This window comes from Solanum pennellii, chromosome 6, assembly GCF_001406875.1.
Source record: "Solanum pennellii chromosome 6, SPENNV200".
NCBI classification, from domain to species: Eukaryota; Viridiplantae; Streptophyta; class Magnoliopsida; order Solanales; family Solanaceae; genus Solanum; species Solanum pennellii.
The window spans coordinates 51,551,013-51,574,629 of record NC_028642.1 but is presented as its reverse complement, the minus strand read 5'-3'; the positions used below and the strand labels follow the sequence as shown (position 1 = coordinate 51,574,629).

At 33.3% G+C, this 23,617-nt stretch overlaps 4 protein-coding genes across 4 annotated transcripts; 1 reads left to right on the top strand and 3 right to left on the bottom strand.

Moving 5' to 3' along the window:
- Window positions 1-2,093: 2,093 nt before the first annotated feature.
- Window positions 2,094-5,994, bottom strand: LOC107023839 (N-alpha-acetyltransferase 50-like). The gene is made up of 3 exons (XM_015224655.2): window positions 5,685-5,994; window positions 2,899-3,021; window positions 2,094-2,607 (listed from the first exon to the last, which is right to left on the bottom strand). The coding sequence occupies exons 1-3, from the start codon at window positions 5,836-5,838 to the stop codon at window positions 2,387-2,389; spliced, it is 498 nt and encodes a 165-aa protein (XP_015080141.1). The 5' UTR covers window positions 5,839-5,994; the 3' UTR covers window positions 2,094-2,386.
- Window positions 5,995-7,533: 1,539 nt separating this feature from the next.
- LOC107023790 (uridine kinase-like protein 1, chloroplastic) lies at window positions 7,534-16,072 on the bottom strand. Its single transcript, XM_015224597.2, has 14 exons — window positions 15,750-16,072; window positions 15,277-15,368; window positions 14,646-14,715; window positions 14,369-14,487; window positions 13,795-13,891; window positions 12,592-12,671; window positions 12,003-12,197; window positions 11,507-11,590; window positions 11,347-11,407; window positions 9,990-10,050; window positions 8,617-8,710; window positions 8,464-8,536; window positions 8,006-8,088; window positions 7,534-7,924 (listed from the first exon to the last, which is right to left on the bottom strand). The coding sequence occupies exons 1-14, from the start codon at window positions 15,943-15,945 to the stop codon at window positions 7,778-7,780; spliced, it is 1,452 nt and encodes a 483-aa protein (XP_015080083.1). The 5' UTR covers window positions 15,946-16,072; the 3' UTR covers window positions 7,534-7,777.
- Window positions 16,073-16,990: 918 nt separating this feature from the next.
- Window positions 16,991-19,163, bottom strand: LOC107023680 (60S ribosomal protein L18a). Its single transcript, XM_015224451.2, has 4 exons — window positions 19,026-19,163; window positions 18,830-18,945; window positions 18,522-18,585; window positions 16,991-17,576 (listed from the first exon to the last, which is right to left on the bottom strand). Exons 1-4 carry the CDS (start codon window positions 19,038-19,040, stop codon window positions 17,235-17,237), a joined length of 537 nt encoding a protein of 178 aa, XP_015079937.1. The 5' UTR covers window positions 19,041-19,163; the 3' UTR covers window positions 16,991-17,234.
- Window positions 19,164-20,781: 1,618 nt separating this feature from the next.
- LOC107022425 (non-specific lipid-transfer protein 1-like) lies at window positions 20,782-21,141 on the top strand. Its single transcript, XM_015223038.1, has one exon. It carries the CDS (start codon window positions 20,782-20,784, stop codon window positions 21,139-21,141), a length of 360 nt encoding a protein of 119 aa, XP_015078524.1.
- The last annotated feature ends 2,476 nt before the right edge of the window (window positions 21,142-23,617 follow it).

Sequence of the window (23,617 nt, the reverse complement as noted above, 5' to 3'; positions counted from 1 at the left end):
CCAAGTTCAGAGAGTCGATTTCAGTACCCAAATTTCAGAAGTCTAAGTCTTTTGGAACGAGACCCCCTCGACGGCACGTCGTTCCCATGACGGTCCGTCGTGGGTTCCGTCGACTCACACAGTTTTTCCAGAAATAAAATCTGCTGCTCAAAACGACTAAACAGGTCGTTACAATAATATAAAAATTTAATAAGTTGTAAAAACTATTAAAACAGTCTCAATTATTTGATTAATTTTACTAAATAAATAAAAATTTATAAAATCACATAATAAATTATTATAAAATCGTTATGGTCAGTCTTTTCACTTAATAAAAATGATTTTTTTTATCAAACATCAAAATAGTAGTAATAAATTTGGTTGATAAATAAATTTGATAAAAGATAATGAATTTGATGAATATAAATATTAAAGTAGGAAATGATTTGAAGTAATAACAAAATTTTATTTTGATAATAGTAATACATTTTAAAAATAATGATATGATTATAAATTTTATTTACATATGAAATAAATGGCTAGTTGATATAAATGAAGTTATTTTAACAAAATATAAAATTGTGAGTTAATTTTTATATTTAAAAAGTTTTAAATCATGATATGAAATTCTCAAATCAGGATTTTGAAAAATATGATATTCCATGAACAAGAAAAAGAATCAGTGTGAGATTACATATCCAAACATTAATTTCATCTCACAATTTTATATTGTAATACTCCTTCCGTTTAAAAAAGAATCACATTCTTTTCTTTTTAGTCTGTTTGAAAAAGAATGACCTATTTCCTTTTGTTGGCAATACGTTAACTTTAACTTTTCACGTGACATGTTTAAGACCATAAGATTAAATGACATTTTAGTATACTTGACATAATTTTAGTTTAGAACTATAAAATTAAAAAAAATTATTTTTTTCTTAAACTCTATTCAAATTAAATTAAATTATCCTTTTTGAAACGAAGAAAATAGGCTTAGTAACTAAACGAGTCAGGTGATGATGATGTGGAGACAGGAGAGGATTGATGTTATAAAATAAAGAAAAATAACAAGTTGTGGATGGAAAGTGGCTAACTCTTGGTCTGAAGTGAGAAATGAGCTGTTTTTCTATTTTCTTGCAACTCTCATTTTATTGTGGCAGACATTAAAAATTGAAAAAATTAATAAATAAAAGAGCTTTGTTAGATGATTTTCGAAAAGCAAAATGTGATAATAATTTCAAAATAAATGGAGTATGATATTTACTATTTTGGCTTGCATTTATTTAAAATTGTTACTATACTAAACCGGTTGAATGAGTAATTTTGAAGTTATAAGCTTACATTGTTAGAATCATTTAATATATGAGATAAGATAAGTAAAAATTTAATAATCATTTTAATTGAATAAATAATTTGAAATTAGCTAATACTTATTATTCTTAATTTACGTACCAAATGACAAAATAAATAAATAATAGACATCAAAAGAAGCCTTTAGATTGGCTCTGAATTCTCTTGGTCAAACTTATTTTAAATTTATGCCTACTAGATCAAAGTACTCTTCCTTAAAATCTCAAATTGAAATTTAATACTTCTAATTAAAGATAATGAAACTTTTTGTCATTTCATCGCACCTTACGCTCATCGATGACCATAGAATATAATATATGAAATTTCCAACCTCTTTGACCGACTATTTAATTTGATATTTTAGTGCATATTAGTGATGGGCAGAGACAAGTTGTATTTTTTAAGGAGAAAAAAAAAAAGATTAACTAGAGATTCTTCAGTATTTAATTATTTAAGAAGATAGATCAAACATTAATTTTGATTATCAACAACTTTTAACATGCTAACAAGTAATCAAAAGATGATAAACTTAATTAGAATTTTCATGGCAAAGATTGACATGTACCTACGTTGAAGAGGGACTAATATTATGTTACCAATTACAGCAAGAATAATGCTCTAAGGCATCCGAAATTCACTGGCTCGACTAATTTGGATTGTTCACCCAGGTACATGTCTTGGTGAATTGCTATAAACAATAGACAACAAATATGTTTTCTTAGTCCTTCATACTTCCTGCTTGCAATTGATATAACTCATTTATGAGCTTGCACAATCCACATATATTCATTAGAAAGTAATTCCTCATGACAAAATCATTAACTAACTAACTTGAATGTTTGCATTGCAATGTACTATTTCGATTACAGGGAAATCATTCAACTGTAGTTCTGTTGCACATCACAGATAATTTACCAAAAGACGAGGGCGAGGGGAGGGGGAACTCAGTCACAATTCAATAGGGGCATATTGCCCATAAATAGCAAAAGCTAGAACCAGAAAGGGCTCAGAACCTCAAAGATGTTGTAAAGGCGTGACAAAGACGACTCAATCAAACAGCTCAGGCCGTCTGTTTCTTTGTTTGAGTGATGACCTTGGTCAGGACGAAACAGTCTGGTGGGGTAATGTTTGTGTAATAGTTTGAGATTTTATCAGTAACCTCAAATCCAAATTTCTTATAGAAATTGATGGCTTCTTCATTAATTGTGTGCACATGCAAATAAATATCGGTAACATTCTGCTTGGCACAAAGATCAAGGACATGATTCAACAGCTTTGTACCTGCACCGGAAAAAAAGTGGTGACCCAGCTCAATACTATTGAGATGTGTCGAGAGAGATGACATCGACTTGTACTGTTTGCTATTCATTTTGTCAGAGTTAAATAACTAATCATAAGTTTCTGTTTTGTGCTTTGAAATGGTGTAAATACCTAATTTCAACGATTAAGCGGAAACAGCAAAGTTGAAGGTTCGTGCCATAATAATAAAATTTGAGCAGTCAAAGTGGAAAAGAACCATGGAAATTTATATTAACTTTGAACAAGGAGAGCTGGATAAGAGAGAGCACTTACCAGTCCCTAACCCACGATATGGAGCCAAAACACCCAGAGTCATTATGTAAACACGAACAGCCCCACTTTCCTTCTTCTCAATGCGACATGCAATTGAACCTACACAGATATCACTGTAATATGCTGCAGGCACAAAAGTTAAACACGGTAAGACGGTAAGTTCTTTAAAGCACCTTGCGGTTGCGGACTTTTTTAATAAAAATATCCTTTAATGATTAAAAAAGATATTCAGATTATAATTTCACCAAGCATTTAATTTGATTTCAGAAATCATTCTAAATGTCTCGAAGTTCTTGATCAATTGTGGTCAAAGTACCTTAAATCTACTGACCATATCCGGTATGGATCCCACACCCATGTCGTGTCGACACGGGTGCGGCACCAGAAGTGAAGAGTTTGCACACCTAAACAAAATAAAAGGTTCTAAATTCTTCGAAATAATTCCTACTTTCCCCACTTTCATTGGAAATATGATTAAACTTCAACCGTTCACTCAATAGTTGTTGCAAAAATAAAGAAGGCACCTGAGTAGTGATGGAGGTGTATTTCTTCAAGCAGAGGCCATTCAAATGGTTTTCCACCTTTTTATACATCATATAAAAGCCAAAGAGATGCATGGTGAATGCAGGACATTTATGCAGAATATACGTTCTATGAATTTTTCTTATAGACACCCAGAGACAGAAGAAATGTGTTCCTTTTCCACTTCTGTCTGTGATGAACCAAGCATTTCTCTTTTAATAATTTGGGTCAGATATTCAATTTATTTATTTATTTTGATAAGGAGGCGTCAGATATTCAATTTTTTATCATTAGATTAAAACCAAAATCTGGTTAGATCTGCGAGACATATTGAGCCATATAGTTGTCCCACATGAGTATTGTAAGAATTTCCAAAAGAGTTTATAAATGTCATGAGCTGCTCCATCTGTTGCCTTAACTTCTTGGATTAGATGCTCAGATTCTTTTCACACATGAATAGTTGAAAGGCTTCTAAAGGGTTGGATTTCAAATGCTAGTTGTCCGGCATGAGCGTAATGGACTCCAAAAGGGTTGTGAATGTCATGACCTAAGTACATGTTGCCTTTAGCTTACAGATTAGATGCTCAGGCCTTTTGACACAATCAATCTTAAATGATTATATATATATATATATATGGTATGAAAACATGAAGGGCGCTATTTCAAAAAATATAAAAACAAATAATCTACGAAAAGCTAAAATTTACTCTGGTATATCAAAGTAACTAAAGGATGTTCAAATGGCTTGATTTCCTAAACAATGAAAACAAATTCATTTGAAATGTTTTGTGAGAATCAAAATAGTCATATTAATAGTAGGACACTGAAGATAGAGTTGTGGATGTGATACTACTGGGTAACAACTATGGCCTGTAGAAATTCTAGAGTAACCATGTAATGCTTAGAGATGTGGAGATACAACAGAGATAGTATGGAGTACAACCCTTAGAGATGCATATGTAAACTTGCTAACTTTCCTTGATCCTTTAATGGAGAGGATAATTCTGATTCTGTCGAAGTAGGAGATAAAGCACTAGATCTCCTATCTACATTTAACTTTCAAGTAAATAAGAAGGTCCTCTGAGAAGAGGCATCCCCAACAACTCAGAATTGAAGTAAGAAATCCTTAGTTCCATACCTATGCAAGCAGGCGCTTTCACATTATACATTCCAGTATTCAAATTAATTTTGATATAGGCTATACTGAGGTAGGTCAATTTAACATCTTTAGTTTTAGTAACATATAAGGTTGTTATCATTGTTATATTTACTGTGTAAACATCAAAAAAAGGGGTTGTGCACTGCATCATTAGTAATGGGCTGGGGAATTGAGATGATTGTGTTTCTAAGAAATATAGATACAACGTTGAAGTCGTATACGTCTTCAATGAAAATACAGATTTATTCAGACTGTTAACAGTTGGGTGATACAGACAGAAAACAATTACAGCAGATTTCAGCCTAAGACAATCCATCAGCAAATAAGGGAAAGGAAAGTCCAGAGTACCAACTACAAACTATAACAGCCAAATAAATTGAGCAAAAGAAGAGGCCCTAAAGGACAACACTACAATTAAGAGGTTCATTTCCTTTTCAGAGAGTAATGTATTTATCCAAATATACCAGAGTGTAAAACTACCACATACAGGTATGGAACCCCCTTTGGAGTTTGAACTAACTCCCTTCTCCATTTTGGAGTCATGTGACTACTTAAACTTAGCTATCCAAGAAACCACTTTCTCGGAAAAAAGCCTCAATTTTCCGGAGTCATTCTTGTTATGAGCTACTAAACAAACAAATTAATGCAGAAAATGGATATAGAGGATTCATATAGCTAAACCCAGCTAATGTGGGATTGAGGCGCTATTGTTGCCGTATCCTCGTTATGACTCATGGGTTGTAGCAATGTGTAATACCGTAAGAATTGTAGTTCCCTCTTATAAGTTTCAAATCTACCTATAGTTTTTCTTGTCTCGTGGCTATAATCCATTTTCTTTTATCAGCATATTCCTGTAATTGCTATTAACAACATTAAAAACTAAATGTACTTTTTATATATTTCCTCCCACTATGTAAATGTCCAAATTCATAATGACCATTAACAAGCTTGACCCCCACAATTCGAATCAGATCCTTGTTTCATAGGAATGAATCACTACAGACATAACCTTTATTGGCACCTTCTGCATAAAAAAAATCTTTTGTATACCTACTTTAATGCAAAACGAAGAACCCATCACAAAAACTCAAAAGAGAACACGAACCTAGCCTGGTGAAATCACCAGAGGCAATGGCATCAGTGTAATACTTATCGTTGTAGCGTACTGGGAAAATAGCGGTGTTGATTTTTTTGAGTTGCATCATGTTCTTGTCCCTAACTCCATCCAATGAAATAGCTACTTCACGTCCAACACCCATTCTTCTGCACCCTGCCGCTGGATTTTTGATCTGTGATATAGGAGTTAGAAGCACGTAGAAACAGGAAGAAGAAGAAGAAGATGAAAGGAATTAGGTGAAGAAAGAGTGTAGTCAAATTGAAATTGGCTGCTACCTTTTGACAAATGGAACAATGGAGACATCATTTTTCTATGGGCTATACAACCTAACTCTTTTTTTTTTCTTTTTTTTTTTTTGGAATAGGGCACAAAAATTCTTTTTTTTTTTTAACAAAAAAAATTATTTTTGTTATTCTAGTATTAGGGGCATGATTATAATATCTTTTACGATATGATTGGTGAAGTATTATGATATAAAAATATAAGTTTATGTTTCATCAATAGTTGTTTGTTGTTTTAGTGTCAATAGGTTTTATTTTTGGGCCTCTAATTTGTTTATGGAGTGACGGTTAAACTAATTTTGTTGGATGGAATATATGGAGCGTTAGTTACTCAAGAACACTCACGTTCAAAAGATGAAAGTTGTGAAATGAAAGATGTTACGATGGATGTGTGGATATATTACGAGAGATATTATTAGAAATGAGGATATCTATGACAACATGGAAGGGCTTTAATGGAGGACTAGATGTAGTAAGCTAAGTTGAGATGATTCAGACATGTGAAGAGGAAATGTTAGTGTGGACTTTGGAGGTGTGAGAGGTTGGTCATAAATGATTTCAGGAGAGATAGAGATTGACTGAAAAAGTATTTTTCAGGAGAAGTAGAGATAGACTGAAAAAGTATTGGGAAGATGATTAAATAAGACACGACACAATTTCAAGTGCCCAAAACATAACAAAAAATAAAAGGGCGTGGATGACATTGATTAGGATAAAAGGTTAGTACATACGTGTGTTGTCATCAACATTTGATTCATATTAGTAATCACAGTATGTTGTAGTTTCTTTCGCATGTTACTATTTGTTGTTCCTTATACGTCAATTATTGAATTATTCTTCTGTAGTTTATGAGGGTCCAAAGTAGGGATAAATTATGGGTATGATCTATTTTTTCCACACTCCACTTTGTTAGATTTTCTTCTTATTATTATTATTATTAGTTAATTAATATATTGATGAGCAAATACTAAAAACCACATATTTTTTTTAAAAAAAATATACAGCCACCCACAATAGGAATATGTTATGCGAATGACCCAACTTGATATATTTTACTGCAGAAATTGTTTGTATTGTGTATACCTTGGCATTCTTATGTTTTGATGATAGATATGTAATAGAAAATCACATTGTTGTACAGAATATCATAATATTCACTCCTATTGTATGAAAGATACTATTTGTACCACTTAAATTATAGGTTGTGTAATTATTCGAAAAACTCTCAACTATAAAACCACAACAAGAATTCACAACATACTTACCAACTAGCATGCACCTCAATTATTCTACGGTGCACATGCTATGATCCACTCGAATAACACTACCACCAAGATTATGCAGATACGAAGACAAGCATTACACAAACATTTCTATCCACTTCCAAGTCTATTGCACCTCTAACACGTCTGCCTGTTCAGTCTAGCAAAAGTGAAGGTACTATATTTAAGAGGCAAGCAGTTTCAAAAGTGCAGAGGACACAAACACACGGCTCAAATGAGTTCAAATTTGCAGCCATCTTAACCAACAGAGCATTCAAAATAACTGATTCACACTTTAAAGAGAGATGCATGTTTCAGATTAAGCAATATGTGCTTCAATATAGCAAGAGGCCGTTTAGATTTTACATCGACCGACATCCATTAAGAATTTCCAGTATCAGTGTTCTCTATACTTGTGCTGAAATAGTTGATAAACCAGAAAAAAAGAGATCACAGATCTCCCCAATTGGAGGGTTCTAAAGTTCCTATTTAAGAGCGAGCACATCAATACTGAGACTCTTTGCAGAATGTGCAGTTATCAGTCATCAGTGCCAAAGTACCGATCACCAAACTCTCCCAAACCTGGAATGACACGGTACTCTTCATTTAAGCTCTGATCAATCTCTGACGTGACAATTTTTAAAGAAGGGAATCGTTTGCAAACACAATGTATTCCTTCAGGTGCCTACAGGAAAAGATAGCACAAGTCAATGCATGGTGAAATGCAGTGCAAATATCTCTGACATACAAAGAGGCAGCAACTCACAGAGATGAGGTTTAGGAAAATAATGTGGGATTCTGGAACTCCTTTCTGTATGAGCAGTTCAATTGCCTGGTTAGCAGAATTACCTTCACAGGAAAAAGCATATATGATCAAATTATATTTTTTTATCTACAAGAGCAAGTCAAGAAAACAACATTTCGTCCCCAGACCGGGTAAAAGAACTCAAGTAACTGCACTGTTACTATTAATATATTTTAATCTCTGGAGTCCTGATCCACATAACTAACATCCTCTTTCCCCTTAAATTTATCTTTCCACAATACTAAAAGCAAAAGAGGAAGGATTTCCCAGTCCCAAAGTAAACAATGGATATAAGAAACTGAGATCACCTACAGGAGAAAACAACTCTTTCAACAAGTAGGAGATTTGGTTTCCCAAATAAATGATCGTCATATGGGAAATTCCAAAAGCTAGATGTCACGGGTTCCAAAATACATTACCTGTAGCAAGTACCGGGTCCAGAAGCAGGACATGCCGCTCTGATATGTCTTTTGGAAGCTTTTCATATATAAGCTGCTCAGATGCAATTCACCACATTAGCCATGGTGTCCTGTCAACGTGGAAACAGAAAAGGAAAAGAACTGAACAGATACCTGTTTCCCATTGTCACCATCACGGTGGATCAGAATTTTCCCAATTTTAATACCCTTACAACAAGCACGAAGTGCATTTTCCATGCTTTCACCACTGCAAATAAACATAAATATTATGCAAATGAGTTGGTCCTGAATATATAGTAGAGATCCCAATGTACAACATCAACCCGCTCGATGGATGCTAAAAATACCAATAAACCATGACTATCCCACCACATTTATTTTCCAAACCCTAATAGAATCAATTACACCTCATGACCCAGTATCCAAAATGTAACACAGAGATACGAAACTCTGATTTACACCCTTTTTTGTAAGGTTTGTTTCTACATCCCTTATTCAAAATTCTCAGTAGTCAAATCAGTGCTGATTAAGAACTAGAAAAGTGGTCCTACCCGGAGAATACACTAGTATATGTTTTTCAACAGCTAATCTAAGGAGACAAGATAGAATCAAAAGGAAAAGAAAATTTTGGGAAGCTGTCCCAATGTCATACATTACTTGAACTAAGAGGGGATATCCTTTACAAAGTCTTGAACAATTCAAAGAATTCAATTTCCTGTATCTTTACCTATGTGCAACTATCAAAACTCCCAAGTTACTTATGATAATTTCCTTTCTGGAATTTTAACAAACACACACACACACATCACTATTCAAAGGGCGATATACTCTCACATTTGTCAACAAGTGAACTTTTCTAGTATCAATGATTTACTTTCAGACCCATTTCCGATTTACAACAATAAAATTTCTGCACTAGCCTTGACACCTTGCATGGAAAATTATCTCACCCGATTTAGGATTGGCGAAGTAAAAAGAAAATTAAATTATAAACAAACTGTTTATATAGCAATCTGTATATACACATGTTTGGGAAGTATGGCAAGCTAAAGGTAAATTCTCCTTGTCTTTCTTCTGACAAGGAGACAACTTTCTGACAGTGATTAAAAAAATGCAAAGTAAAAACAAAAGATAGATACAGTTATATATTTGAACTCCCATACTTGGATCATATATATAGGGGTACAATTCCCTTGGAAGAAGGCTCATTATATGAGGGTCAGATCTTAAATGATTTAACTTAACTCAACAAAAACACATGAAAAGCAGAGAAAAAAAAAGTATCACTTTGCTTGGCACAAGTCTAGAGTAGAGACTAGACAGAGGAAGAATTAATTTTTCTCACTGGTGGACAGAAACCCAACAAATCAGTAATTGGTCATACTTGCGCTAACACGTGAAGAGATCCACTGAATTTTTAAAAATGAAGAGATATCTAGCTCAGTGCAATTTCAATTCCTTCTTTATCATTAACCAGGATATATCCCAGGGTGAAGAAACCTTGTTAATGACTGATCTAATCTCACCTTCGAATAATGGATACCCCACACAACTTTTTGCAAAAATCAACACCAGTGTATACTGACCCTGTAACCGAATCAAGCAAAAATATGAGTTTGGTTTCATATACAGTAGACATATGCAACAGAAAATTGAGAAGTAGCACAATCACTAATAAATGGCTATAACAAGAAGTTTTTGTCAACACAACATTCAGAAAGTAAGGAAGAGAGAGAAATGATAAGTAGGTTATGAACATCAAACTGATCAAAGAGCGCATTCGATAGAAGATTCAAGTAGCACACAGAGAATAATATGACAGAAGGCCATATAACCGACCCAACTTACTTGGAAATGAGGTGTAGATGTTGTACTAGTTGTTACAAACATAAAAAAACTAAACATTTCTAATGAACACAGAGATAATCCCCAACTAGTTTGGGATAAAAGCTTAGTTGATTGATTGGTATTTTTAAGGGACGAGTGGACAAGCAAAGATGACCCTGAGAGAAGAACTCATTTATCCTCCAGATGGTTACAAGATTTGATGAATAGATGTTTCCTACAAATGGAAAAGTACTCGTGAGGAAACATCTGGTCAAGCATTTCTTTTGACGGAAATGGATCGAAACATTTTTAATTCTTCCATAAGAGACTCCATTTGTCCCTATTTTGTGGGGCACTTCCCTTTTTAGTTTGTCACAATTATAGTTAGGAATAATTTAATTTTAAAATTCTCATTTTACCCTTGGGGTCGTTGTTTGGTATGGAGGATGGAATTAGTATCCCATATATATTATTATGGATAACTTATCCCATCATTATAGTACAAATAGTATAAAAAATAATCTTGGGACTAACTAATAGCCCTAACCATATGCAGGATAAAATGATCTTGCATTTTATCCCAGAATTGTTATCTCTAATCCTAATACCAAAAGAACCCCTTAATAAGATGATTTAAAACCACACAAAGTTGATGCTTGTTGTAAACCACAAGTTTCAGAAGTCTCCTCAAAGGGTGTCATATAAATTGGGACAGAGGGAGTAACACTTGTTTAAGCAGAATAGGGCTTCTTGAATGATAAAAAATCTACATCTAATCATGATACAAGGTAGTCAAATGCCTCTAGCAAACCTGTATAGGATTTGTGCTCTCACTTCATAAACCCCACAACTTATAACCAAATTATTAATTCCTAGTATATTCAAAAGTAAGTAATAGACAGGATCATTCTTGATCCGTTCTAAGAAGTAACAATCAGGATCAGTCTTGTCTACTCAAAGAAAGTTACAATTCTGCACGCAACGTAATGATAGATAAACTGAAAAAGAGAAAGGGTAATTGACCTTCAGATCATATAGAATGTCTTATGAACATACCTGTTGGAGTGACTATTTGCTTCTCAGTGAAGGGCAAATGGCCAAGACCATGCTCCACAACCTGAAAAAAAGTTAATCTAGATCCCTTCTAAGTCCTCACTCTAGAAATTAAGCCTTGTAAATCATGTGAAGTCCAAAGTGCTTAAAAACTGTGACTTACCAGACGAATAAGACGATCAGAATAAAAAACAAAGTCATGCTTTGAAATCTCCTTATCTCGAATTAATGTATGCATACCCCTAATCTGCAATAGAGACAAAGAGAAGGCAATTTTTCTATTACTAGTAGATAAACATACAGAAGTCACCAAATTCACCAATTAATAAACCTAATTGTTAGGCAAATTCTTCATCTTTTCATTCGAGATACATGAATAATCTTCTCTGTTGACTTCTTAACCATACACATCCACTTGACTTTGATTAAGCCCAGAAGTAAATTATGCTAACCTTCGGAAACTAATGCACTTGAAGCTGAGGACATTATGCTGCTTTTCACCAACCCGTTTTGTTCTAGAGTTGGCTAATTCTGGTAACCTAAAGCTAAGATGACGTTTTTGATGCATATTTAGGTGCCTCTACCAAATGATCTCCTTATTAGCTAACAAATGGAAAGCATTGCTAGTTCACTAGCATAATAAAGAGTGATGAGCATACCTGGAAAGTTGACTGAATAACATACACATTCGGATATATCTTGCAAAGATCATGCTGACCAAGCTTTGTGCGAATATGTTGGACAATCAAATCAATAGCAACATGGTTATCACCTCCTCTAGGTATGATAACATCAGCATACTTCTTTGAAGGAAGGACAAAATCATCAAAAGCAGGCTTGACAAACTTTGCATACTGCATGATTGAGAGAAAAAATTTAAGATTTTCCGAGTCATTTATCTTACACTGTACCTTAAAGCCATATAAACATGATTAATATACACGAGTTCAAACTTTTAAGAACACGTCAATCTTGAATAACGACCAAATAGCTGAAAAAAAGAGAAATAATCTCATGTTAAGGGGATCTGAAATTCTTAACAAATACCCATTCATAAGATATTACCCAAAAAATAAAGATAGTATTTGAATTTTGAACTCAAAAACAAGGATAACAGTTAGCTTTTCCCCTTCCAAATTTAAATAACTTCTAACGCACGGGTGAAAAACTATGGCTTAGTTAAGAGAGAAAATAACCTAGATTACTTTAAGGACCAAGTATGAAATATTTCAAGAAAGGAAAGCTTGCCTGTTCAAGTACCGAGTTTATGTCTCTACCTCTCTCCACTGTGTCACGTCTTATTCTACGAGCAAGTCTCACGTCAGCATCTAGCATAAAGCAATTTAACCCGTAAAGCGCAATCATGACTAAGAAAAGTGATATCTGGCAATATAAGGTCAGAATTTCCAATAAGAGAAAAGCATCAAGATAGTTTCAATGGGGTAAAACTAAAGAATACTCAAAAAGGCTAAAGTGCTTGCAACTCTTCAAATGAAAACACTCCCTTCTAGAACAGTAAGAACTTCTAAGCTAAAGCGACTCCAGAAGGAAAAGTTTAACACGATCTTGGTAGTCTACTTTACACTAAAGGGCCTTAAAGCAAATTATTACTAGCTCCCCTTAAATAACTAAAACAACTTTGGTAACATGTAGATTCAAAATATACCTTTTACTTATTTATTACTACTTTTTGTGTGTTTATGGTTTGACATGAATTGAATATCATATAAGAAGTGATCTAATATGTCCGATTTTAGCTAAAGTTGAAACAGAAACTAGATATAAATATTTGCCTTAGGTTGGATAAATAATGGAGTTTAATTGTACTTTACTGTGTATATGTCAGGGGAGATGTGCAGAAGTAATGCTTCCAACAACTTGCTTGGCAAATGATTGCTTCTAATTACCTAGTGAAAGATTTTGTTCCTTACATAGGACTGTAGATTAGACATTGATGAAATCATTTTAGTCGGGGTGAAACAGAATGATTATGGAACCATGCTAGATCACAACCTGGAGATTCTGACTTTCATCTAACCATGATAAGGTGCTACCAAAAGTCAAACCTATTATCGATGATTATTTCAGCAATCAATGCTTGAAAATGATGAAGTTAACTGTTCAGACAATAACTTGGTCAACTCTTCTTCTTTTCTAAAATCTAGAAATCAGTCACATCTAGAATATTTTTGTGGGGAGTTACAGAAGTGAATGATAAGTTAAAAAAATAAACCTGTCATATTGGATCTCACTGTCCATTATAGCATAAAACTTAAAATCCTTTTTTGGAACTAGAAGCAAATGAAGCTTATAAGCTTGATGGAACGCGCATAAAAAGTAAAAGAACTCTGATGGCAACAGAAACATGGATGACGAATGATAAGCTGGGAAGGAGATGCACATGCATGGTATCATGTAACAGAGCGCCAAAATTAATTAAAGAAGCGGAACCTGTATCAACAAAGATCTTCATGCTCATCAGATTGCGAACACGTGCATCGTGAAAGACAAGAATACCCTCCAAGATGATAACATCAGATGCATTTACCTGACAGAATTTACATGCTAGAGATTTCTTAAGTTGCTAAAGAAAAGAATAAATACAAAAGAAACTTAACAAGCAAGCTGTACGCATTATTGCTCTTCTTAAGAGAAACAGAAGCACAATATCTTATAGACCCGTGAAAAACAAAACTGATGGGCGAGTCATATAAAATGGAAGAACTGTGTGGCAGTCCAGACATAAGTTGATACAAATGGACTGGGGAAATCTAGTTACTGTTATAAAGGATGTGATCGATAAGGCAATAAGCTTAAAGGTCTTAACTGATCCTTTGTAGCAATAAGCACCGAGATTCAAGTAAAATCAGCAAATCCAAAACATGTTAGTCGACAAACTCAAACTTAAAACAACTAATGCTGTCCAATGACCTTAAATGAGGAGCATAGTGTGAAATGTTCTCATGCAAAAAGAGAAAAGGAGGGAGACAGAAAAATGCTACAGTAATATTGTACAAATACATACCTGGCGGAAGCTATCTGAACATCTTTGATGGGTTTTAAAGTCATAAATTGGGACTTGGACCGACATCCCAGATTTTAACTTTTCAACGCACTCTAAGAGCTGCTCAGTGTCAAAGGCATCTGAAAGTAAATCATATATTATTTGGGAGTTAGAACTCATGCTCCTGCACATAATAGCGCCAGAGGTTTCTTAGCTGAAAACTAAATCAAGTCATGAAAAGAACAGGAGCCCTTATTTCCAGATCTTCACCAGTTAAAAAGTTACATCTATGCAATACCTGGGTGATCAAAATTATATTCATGGACATGTTTCATTTCTTCGAGCGTCAAACCGCGGTAGAATGAGTCCTGCATTATCATCAAACTTATGTTATTAATATTAAATGTTTCGAACTTCTCCACATATCTCCCAGATGAAGATGATCAACATGCATTCTAATGTGGTACCCAAACCCATTATTTTATTTTATTTTTGATAATGTAATTAAATGATATTAGAAAGCATCAAGAAGATGCGATGTTACGAAAGCACAGTGTGCAAGAAAGCTGCTCCAAACAGAAAAATATGGAGCTAGCTTGCAAAAACTTGTGAAACACTGAATAGGGAACCCTACTACTCTACTGTACTAGAGATAGGGAGCTACAAAATCCAAAAGCTTATCCACACTGTTCACATTGTCAAAAAAGTGCCAGCTAAATAAACTAACTACACAATGGTACCCATACCCATTATCTTGTAGCCATTGGAAAATCTAGTATGATACTCAAGCATACCAACATTAATGGCATAATGCAATCCAATTAGGAGGAATGCATTCTCTTTTTCTTCTCTTTTATTTATTTATATTTATTATAACTTGGTAAATCAAGTCACAGATATATTTTGTGTGGCTTTGACCTGAGACATACCTGATTAATCAGCACGACACGATGATCATGAAGTTGTTGGATGATCATGTCACACACAGTGGTCTTACCCGACGCTGTTCCTCCAGAAACCCCTGTTCATAAAATAATAGAACAAATATAAGGCCAAAATTATTATGGTAGAATCTCCATGAACAAATCCAAAAAATAAAAACAACAGCTAAACCCTAAAGAGTGCAATATAGATATATATTTGGAGGAAGGGGTTTAATACTTGAATATCTATTCTCCTTTATTCTGGGCCATTATAAGTAGGTAAATTGTACACGGAATTCTTAAACTAATTGCCACATTGCAATCAAATCAGTCAATCAACCGATCGAAATTTCGAAACGAAGTAGAGTACAAATAAAGCAAAACAGATACTGAAAGGCAACCACAATTTAGTCAAAAATAAATACGTATTTGATTCGCTCAAACAAGTTGGAGAAGTAACAGAAAATTGGAGAAATTACCGATGACGAAAGGCTGTTTAGGAGCAGTGGAATCAAGAGGGGTAGGGGTTGAGAAATGAGTGGGGGTAGGAGTAGCACGGGGAGAAGATGAAGAAGAAGTGAGAAGACCATCAACTCGGAGACCGGAAAAGTGTGCACCAGAAGCTGCCTCCATCACGTAATCTATCGCCGTTGTTTCCTCCGGCACCGGCGACATAATTGCTTTGTATATTTTTCTTTTTTCTTGTTTGCGGAAAGCCAGAAAACAATTAGGTAAATAGTCAATGGTGAGAATATCTTTTAGTATCAGAAACAAACTTAGCTTACCTACTACTATTATACTTCTTTTTAGAATATGCTCTTACAAATCCATTTCATTAACCTAGTGGACTACTTGTAACACAAGTATGTTTTATTTTCCTAAAAGATAGTACTACCTTGGTTGATAAGAGTAAAAATGGTAAAATGTAAATAAAAATACAAAAAAGAAAATCGTGAGAATTGGTTATGTTTAAAAATAAATAACTTAGCCAATAAAATAGTATTGGTGTGATGGATCTTATATATTTCCCTCATTTAACATGTGTTTTTGTTTGTATTATTTTTATTTTGAATTAGCAGAGGAAATACCAATATCTAATATTGCGTACACACCATCTTGTCTAATGTTACACACACTCTAGCTTCCGAGATTTCTCTCCTAAAATTTCATAAATATGGTACAACTCCCACAATGGTATTTCTGTGTTCTCCACACTATATCAACACAACTTTCGCTAAATCATTGTTCCCTATGCAGAGGCTGCAAGCACTATCATTAGTTTTAGGTTTCAAACCTATTTGTAAGGGACGCAAACCAGCATCCACACAACTGGGGCATTCTCCAGTTTATATATTTATTCTGGAATTTTTAGTACAAATACAAAGTCTATACAAAAGCTAGTGGATTTACCCGAACCCCCATTCTTCACTGTAGTTCCGCAGTGAATTGTTCCATGGCACTCTACATGAATATCAATACCAAAAGATGAAACTAAAACAAGCACAAGGGGGCCAGAGGCAACCAAAGTGCAGCCAAGTATATCACTAAAGCTGAAAATTGACAATTTCACCATACATTCTCCGTTTATCTGAGAAAACGGTCACATTGGCTTCTTTGCCCAATACCATCTGTTTATCAGAATAGTGGTACCATGCAACCCAACTCTAAGCATCAAGTTGACACCAATTGTATTATAGTAGTAGCAATAGTAGCAATCACAAAACAATAACAAAATTCCAACAAATTAACAAACCAACCATGAGAGAACACATAAAACTTGGAACTGGAACTGTTGAAGCAAACAAATTAAGAACTCAGAAAGGAGAAACTTTTAAATGTCTGATACCTAGAGTTGCAAGGAAAAAAGGACATAAATGTTTCCATTAATGCCAAACTGGCAAACTAGTGCAACAAAATTAGCATGAATTCTAAGTTGCTTTTCAATAAACTTATGACCTAACATGTTACATGAACAAGTTGGGTTTTGTAGCCTTGTAAGTAGTCTTGAGTTTCCTAGATGGTGGTCTGACTTTCTTGAACACCAAGGGGAACTTGATTTTGGAGTCATGGAACTGCTTGGTGCTCTCCCTCTTGCACAGTTTAGCTGGAATAGTGGCTGTCTTAATGATCTGGATGCAGTGATGGCGGACCCTGTGACGTGAAGCCATCTCTGTGTACATCTGTTCCACAGCTCCATTCAATGTGGTATCACGGTACTCCTTGTACATGTTGTGGTACCCAGTGCGGCTCTGATAACGCAACCAAATGCCGTAGTTCTTGATCTTAGTAGGATACTTCTCAAAGATCTACAGAGAAAAACATAATATTTCACTCAATCATACAAAAAAGTCTTATGCCACTTTTAAAGTGAAGCTCAAAAAATCCCTCAACAGGGTGTTTGGTCAACTTGCCCCTCACTCTCCAATCTCCCACCGACTTATCAATAAAAAACACATTTTTCCAAACTAGTACATTCCGGTAAAACTAAAAACTTCCAAAGGGAAACTAGGCAGAGCAGTTCAACAATAAGAGTTGTTGCAACTTGTAATAGCAGGAATCATTTAAGGTGGCTCCTAATAAAATAGTTTGAAACATGAATAAGCCAGGAAGGCTGGCTTGGACACTGTTGTTATAGAAAAACTGGCAAGCGGAAGGAAACCCAGCCACCCCCTCAAATTGACTAATATGTAATCAACATAGAAAAAATAGTAAGTGACATTAGCAACACAAGGTTTCCAAACATGTTTTTTTTACCTGTAATATCATGTCGTACAAAGAGAACTGTTTTCACAGGGTCTTAACAAAAATTTCCTCTACACTCTACTTGGCAGGTCGACAGTCTAGAGTTCACCTCTAGGACATCAGGTACAGAAATCCAACAAGATAGTTCTTGCTTTCCTAATTAACTGACTAAAAAAAATGCAAAAAGAATGAAGAAAAGAAGGCAATAGATGCTTGGCGAAACACAAAATCAATTTGATGAACTGAGAAAACAACAGCTTGCCAATGTAAGCTTTTCAAAGCACCAGCCCAAATAAACTAGTGTCAAACTAATACTAACATGATCGATTCTCTCATAAATCCAACTAATCCAGTGTTGAGACATAGTTGATTGCTAATTATACTTCAATGTCATAGCTTTGACATGAAAACCCAAATATATATAAATAGACATATATTTATACGTTGAAAATCATATTCATCCATCCATGAAAGAGACACACATAGAAGTGTAAATATACACACCATACCTCATTAATAGCAAGCATCTGCCCGTTGCTCTTCTTAACCTTCTTCAGCTTCCTCAAAAAGTACCTTTTTTCCAGTAAATCAACGAACATCCATTCAGTATAATCACTTCTCAATACACATTAAACTACCTAATAATATGATTCTGGTACCCAAACATTAAGCTTTAACTAAACATATAATTGAATTTTTTTTAAAACTATACATAACCGTAATAAGTTCGTATGCACTAGCTACTTCGGCGATTATACATTAATACTAAGAATGCGATCATCGCCAAAAATGAATAGTGGATTGGACCGATACTCACCAGAACTTGGATTTCGCCCGGACCTCATTGGTAGCCCAAAGCTTCATGCGGTAGATCTTTGGGTGTTCATCGGTCTCTGATGGGAGAGCTCTACCCACCACCTGGTACTGATGAAACTGCAAACAGAAGAAACAACGCTAATATTAGCCATTGAACCATAAGAAATGGGAAAAGAAAAGCATGTCTAACACCTTACTTTGAAGGTCACCATTTTCAGTGCCGTTCTCTCTCTCTCTCCCTCTCCCTCTCAAGCTGCTCTTTGTCCGTCTGTAGCGATGGCGAATGAAGGATTAGGGTTTTTGTTTGGAAATTTACAGAAACCCATCGTGATCTGGGCTAGGAAATGGGCCAGCCCAGACGCAAACCTGGCCCAATATATTTATCTGCGTAAACTATTCCTTCATAAACGGAGAAGTCCAGTAAACCAACAGTATTTGTGCTTTTTCCCTTAATGGGACACATTGTATCATTACTGATTTTAATGTATATTTTTTGTTCTTTTTTTAAAAAAAGAGAGATGTGAATCGGTAATATAACTTAGCGTCAGTGAAGTAATAGGTTGAAAATTATGAGATTTAGATGTAGTTGTTTGTTGTGGAAGTGGCAAATATACTGTAAAATTAGTCGAGATGCACACAAGTTGATCCAGACATCATGATAAAAATTTTTATAAAAAACGTGAGCAGTAAACAATGTAGTTTAGCTCACCGTAACTTATGGGTTGTCTTGATCAATTGGGACACACTCGAGCCTTGTATAATGTCCTTATTCGCCTTGTTATTTACTACTAAAAATTCATATATTCGATCTTAAATGATAATAAAACTAATAGTGAATTTAATAAAGAAACACCAATTGATGGATGGATTGACGACTTAGCTAGTGACCTATAGAGCTCTTATTTACCTAGTAGAGAAAAAGTAGAACCAACACTTCAAATTTTACGATTTGTTGAACATATTTTCTCAAGAATCATAAGACTTATAATATGTTAACGTTAAATCATGATAAAAACATGGATTATTGAGAGCTAACAGCAAAACAAGAAAAATCCAGCTAGCAATCGATGCCCAAGTCAAACAATAAAATTTGGGTATGTATTAATTTCTCTATGTAATAGCATGGTTTGTTGAAAATAAAGTTGTTATTAAGAGGTTACAGTTTCAAAGGTATGTAAAAGTATATGCCTAATAAGCCTAGTACTTTTATTGTGATTGATAAAATCTTTTTGTTACATTACAATAACCAAACTTTATCCGTAACAAATCGCATTATTCTATTACTTTTTATATTTTAAAATAGTTGTCACGTTTCACTTTACGAGAGTCAATTTGACTAATATTCAAAGCTAAATTGAGTTTGTCTACATCATACCACTTAAGAAGCGGTAGCTATAAGATCGAACACTAGCTATCATAAGATGGTGATGATATTTTCCGTAGCCAATTACTGTGTAATGAACTAATATGATCAACAAAAGCAAACACAAGACTCCTAAATATAAGTGAAAAGATCTAGGTGATCCTAAATCAAATGAAATATAATCAAATTTAGATAGTGAAATCTAGATCTTAGTCTAGGCAATCAATATTCTTTAATGTATTAATATAGTATTATCTCCTAACACAATTAAATATATAACAGTAATAAAAATAGCATAGCTAGCTAGAACAAGAAAAATTACCAAATAAAAAAAAGTACCCGATGTAAACTAGAGTCAATTGTCCTACATCATATTCAATTATATATCAAATATTTTACTTCGAAGAAATTTACATAAATGAAAATAATATATGAAATTTCCCCTACTTTTATATTATCATTGTAATCATCATTAATTTGTATACTATAAACTCCTAAGTGAGGCTAATCCGAAGAATATAATATAAATAATAGTACTCCACATACATAGTTATTTCACACATCACTCAAATTAAACTACAAATGCTATAATGGCCACTAGCCCTAGATTAATGCTTCTTTCATTCATCCTGATCATTTACATGGTGGTGGCACCACCGCCGGCTAAGGCGGTGATCACGTGTGACACCGTGTACGATGGTGTTAAGCCATGTCTTAACTATGTCGTGTTTGGTGGGATAGTCCCGACAGATTGTTGCAATGGACTTGAATCTGTTATTGCTTCTGCTATTACTACTGCAGACCGTCAGAGCGCGTGCTCGTGTATAAAGAGTCTTGCATCGCATGCCACGGACGATGAACTTAGTCGCGCTGCTAGTATCCCTGGACAATGTGGAGCAACCATTCCTTTCGAGATTAGCCCAAATGTTGATTGCTCAAAGGTGAAGTGAAGAAAAAAAATGGAAATTAAAGAGCTACCAAAATAATATTTTTTTTTGTTTGGTTTTAATGTATATATAAATTAAAAGGTATACTATTTGAGGAATGGCCTCAAATTAGTATGTTCCGTAATTTAATTCCACTATAGTTTTATATTTCGATGAAAACTTTTATATGTTTAAAAAAACTCCATCTAATTAAATAGTAAACATACAACCTAATAATTACTTAATGAAAGATTCAAAATGGAAAAAGTGTACTTTAAACTCCTGTAAGAATCTTCAACAAGAAAAATCAATGGTATTCTTTGGTTGTTAAACTATACACCAAAGGCAAAGGCACCAAGGTCTTCTCATGTTTTGTTCTTTTCATATTCAACTATCATATACTGAATATGTTATTAATAATTTAAATAACTATTTTAATTTTTCACAACTATTTAGACGAATGAATTATCTCGTGATTAGATTGATAATTTAAACTTACGTGAGTAGTAAGATGTAAGTTTAGTCCATATTTAAATGAACTTAAAAATAATAATTAATATGTGTGTAGAACGTTCTTCATCATATATTAACAGATAAATTATTATTAATAAAACTATTGATTGAGAAATTTTTTTATTACTTGTGGATTGATGTATGAGCTGATAGTGACTAATTACAATATTTTAAAGTTGAATATATATAGTAGTTTATAAACGTGTAGGCAAATGTCAACACTTTAAGCATCAAATACTATTTCCACTTATTGAAGCAACGTCCATTTTCTTCTTCATACTCTTTTGATCCATTTAGTTTCTTGTACAATTAAATTATTGAGATATGATTATGATATAATTGATGATACGTGGAATTTATAAGTCGATTAAATTGGCTTAAGCATTTTTTTGGATAAATGACAGAAATCTCACCTTTAAGTTCTCTTATTACTATTATTCCCTATTAATTTTACAAATTCTCAAAATTTCTTATTTTTCACACATCAAATTAATGTATCGGCGCATCAAATTAATGTATCTCGCGCATTAAATTAATGTATCATGTATAAAATGTACATCAAATTAGTGTATTATGTATAAAATGTATTGTATCTTACTTAAGAATTAATGTATATCGCGCTTACATTATTGTATCAGAGCTTACATTATTGTATCATTTGGGGGATTTTTTTTATATTATTGTATCATTTGAGGGATTTTTGTCATTATAAACTTATTAGGGATAAATGGTAATTTTGACTTAAAAGTATGTGTTTTCTGTCTTTTGCCCTAAAAATAATTGCTAACACTTAAACACTTGTTAATTAATTACAATCAACTAACCCAATTAATCACATAATCATCTATGCAAGTGAGTACTCCAAAAAGACCAATCTACTTTTACTATACAAAACTAGATCGTTATTTAAAGTGATGCATCTTGTTCTTTATATATAACTAAAAAAAAACACGTGGAATAAGAATAAAATCATGGTAGTACTTTGTAAAATTCTTAATAATCTTTATGTGTACTTCTCAAAATATATTTTTAACATCTATATACTAATTAATACAACTAATTCGCGACTTTGATGTAGTAATTCTTTTATTTTTAATTTTTTTTCATTCAGTATTTAATATTAGTATTAGAATTTAATTAAGGAGAAGAGTATAAAATGTCCTCAACTATTTGAATTGGTATAAAACTATCCTCCATCTACCTTTCCTCTCTTAAATGCTCCTATCGTTAAACTTTTGACTCAAAAATACCCTCAATATAAATCATTGGTTCATATTTGCCCTTATTTTTAATAATTTTCCTAAGTAAAATTATTAAATTTTTATCTATTATGTTGCCTAAATATGATTGGTCCAAATTTAAAACTTTCGCGAATAAATAATAAAAATTACAGATAATTCATATTTTGACTCGATTCACTTGATAATAATATTTTTTTTAAAATATTATTTTTATAATATTTTTCTATTGTATATTTTGAATAAACTCCGAATTTACTATAACACAATTCATAATTGGGGATCTAATTAAAGTCCATAATTGTCCCGTTTGATCGATCTAAAAAAAATTATTATGTTTTATAAATATAAAACTGTCTAACAATTATCCAATTATCTTATTCATTTCCTCTTTTTATTTCTTTTTAAATCTCCTATTATTAATTAGAATATCAAGAATTAAAAGTTGAAATGAACTTGCATGTACTTGCATGTTCATATTTTTATAATTTAATTTGTATTATTTTCATTATGAGTGGGGATAGAGAAAAAATGTAATTTATGTTCTTTCTATTTTGAATTTTGAATACATAGAAAAAAAAATTGTAATATACATCGTTGTTTAATTTAATCATTTTGTAGTGAACTAATTATTTGTAAATGAATGTAGTTGTTTTCTCCTTTTTTTTTTCCATTTTTTAATTTGTAAGTTAGTTGAAAAAAATTAATTAAAATGATGGACAAGATTCGAGAAAAAAAATGAAAGGGAG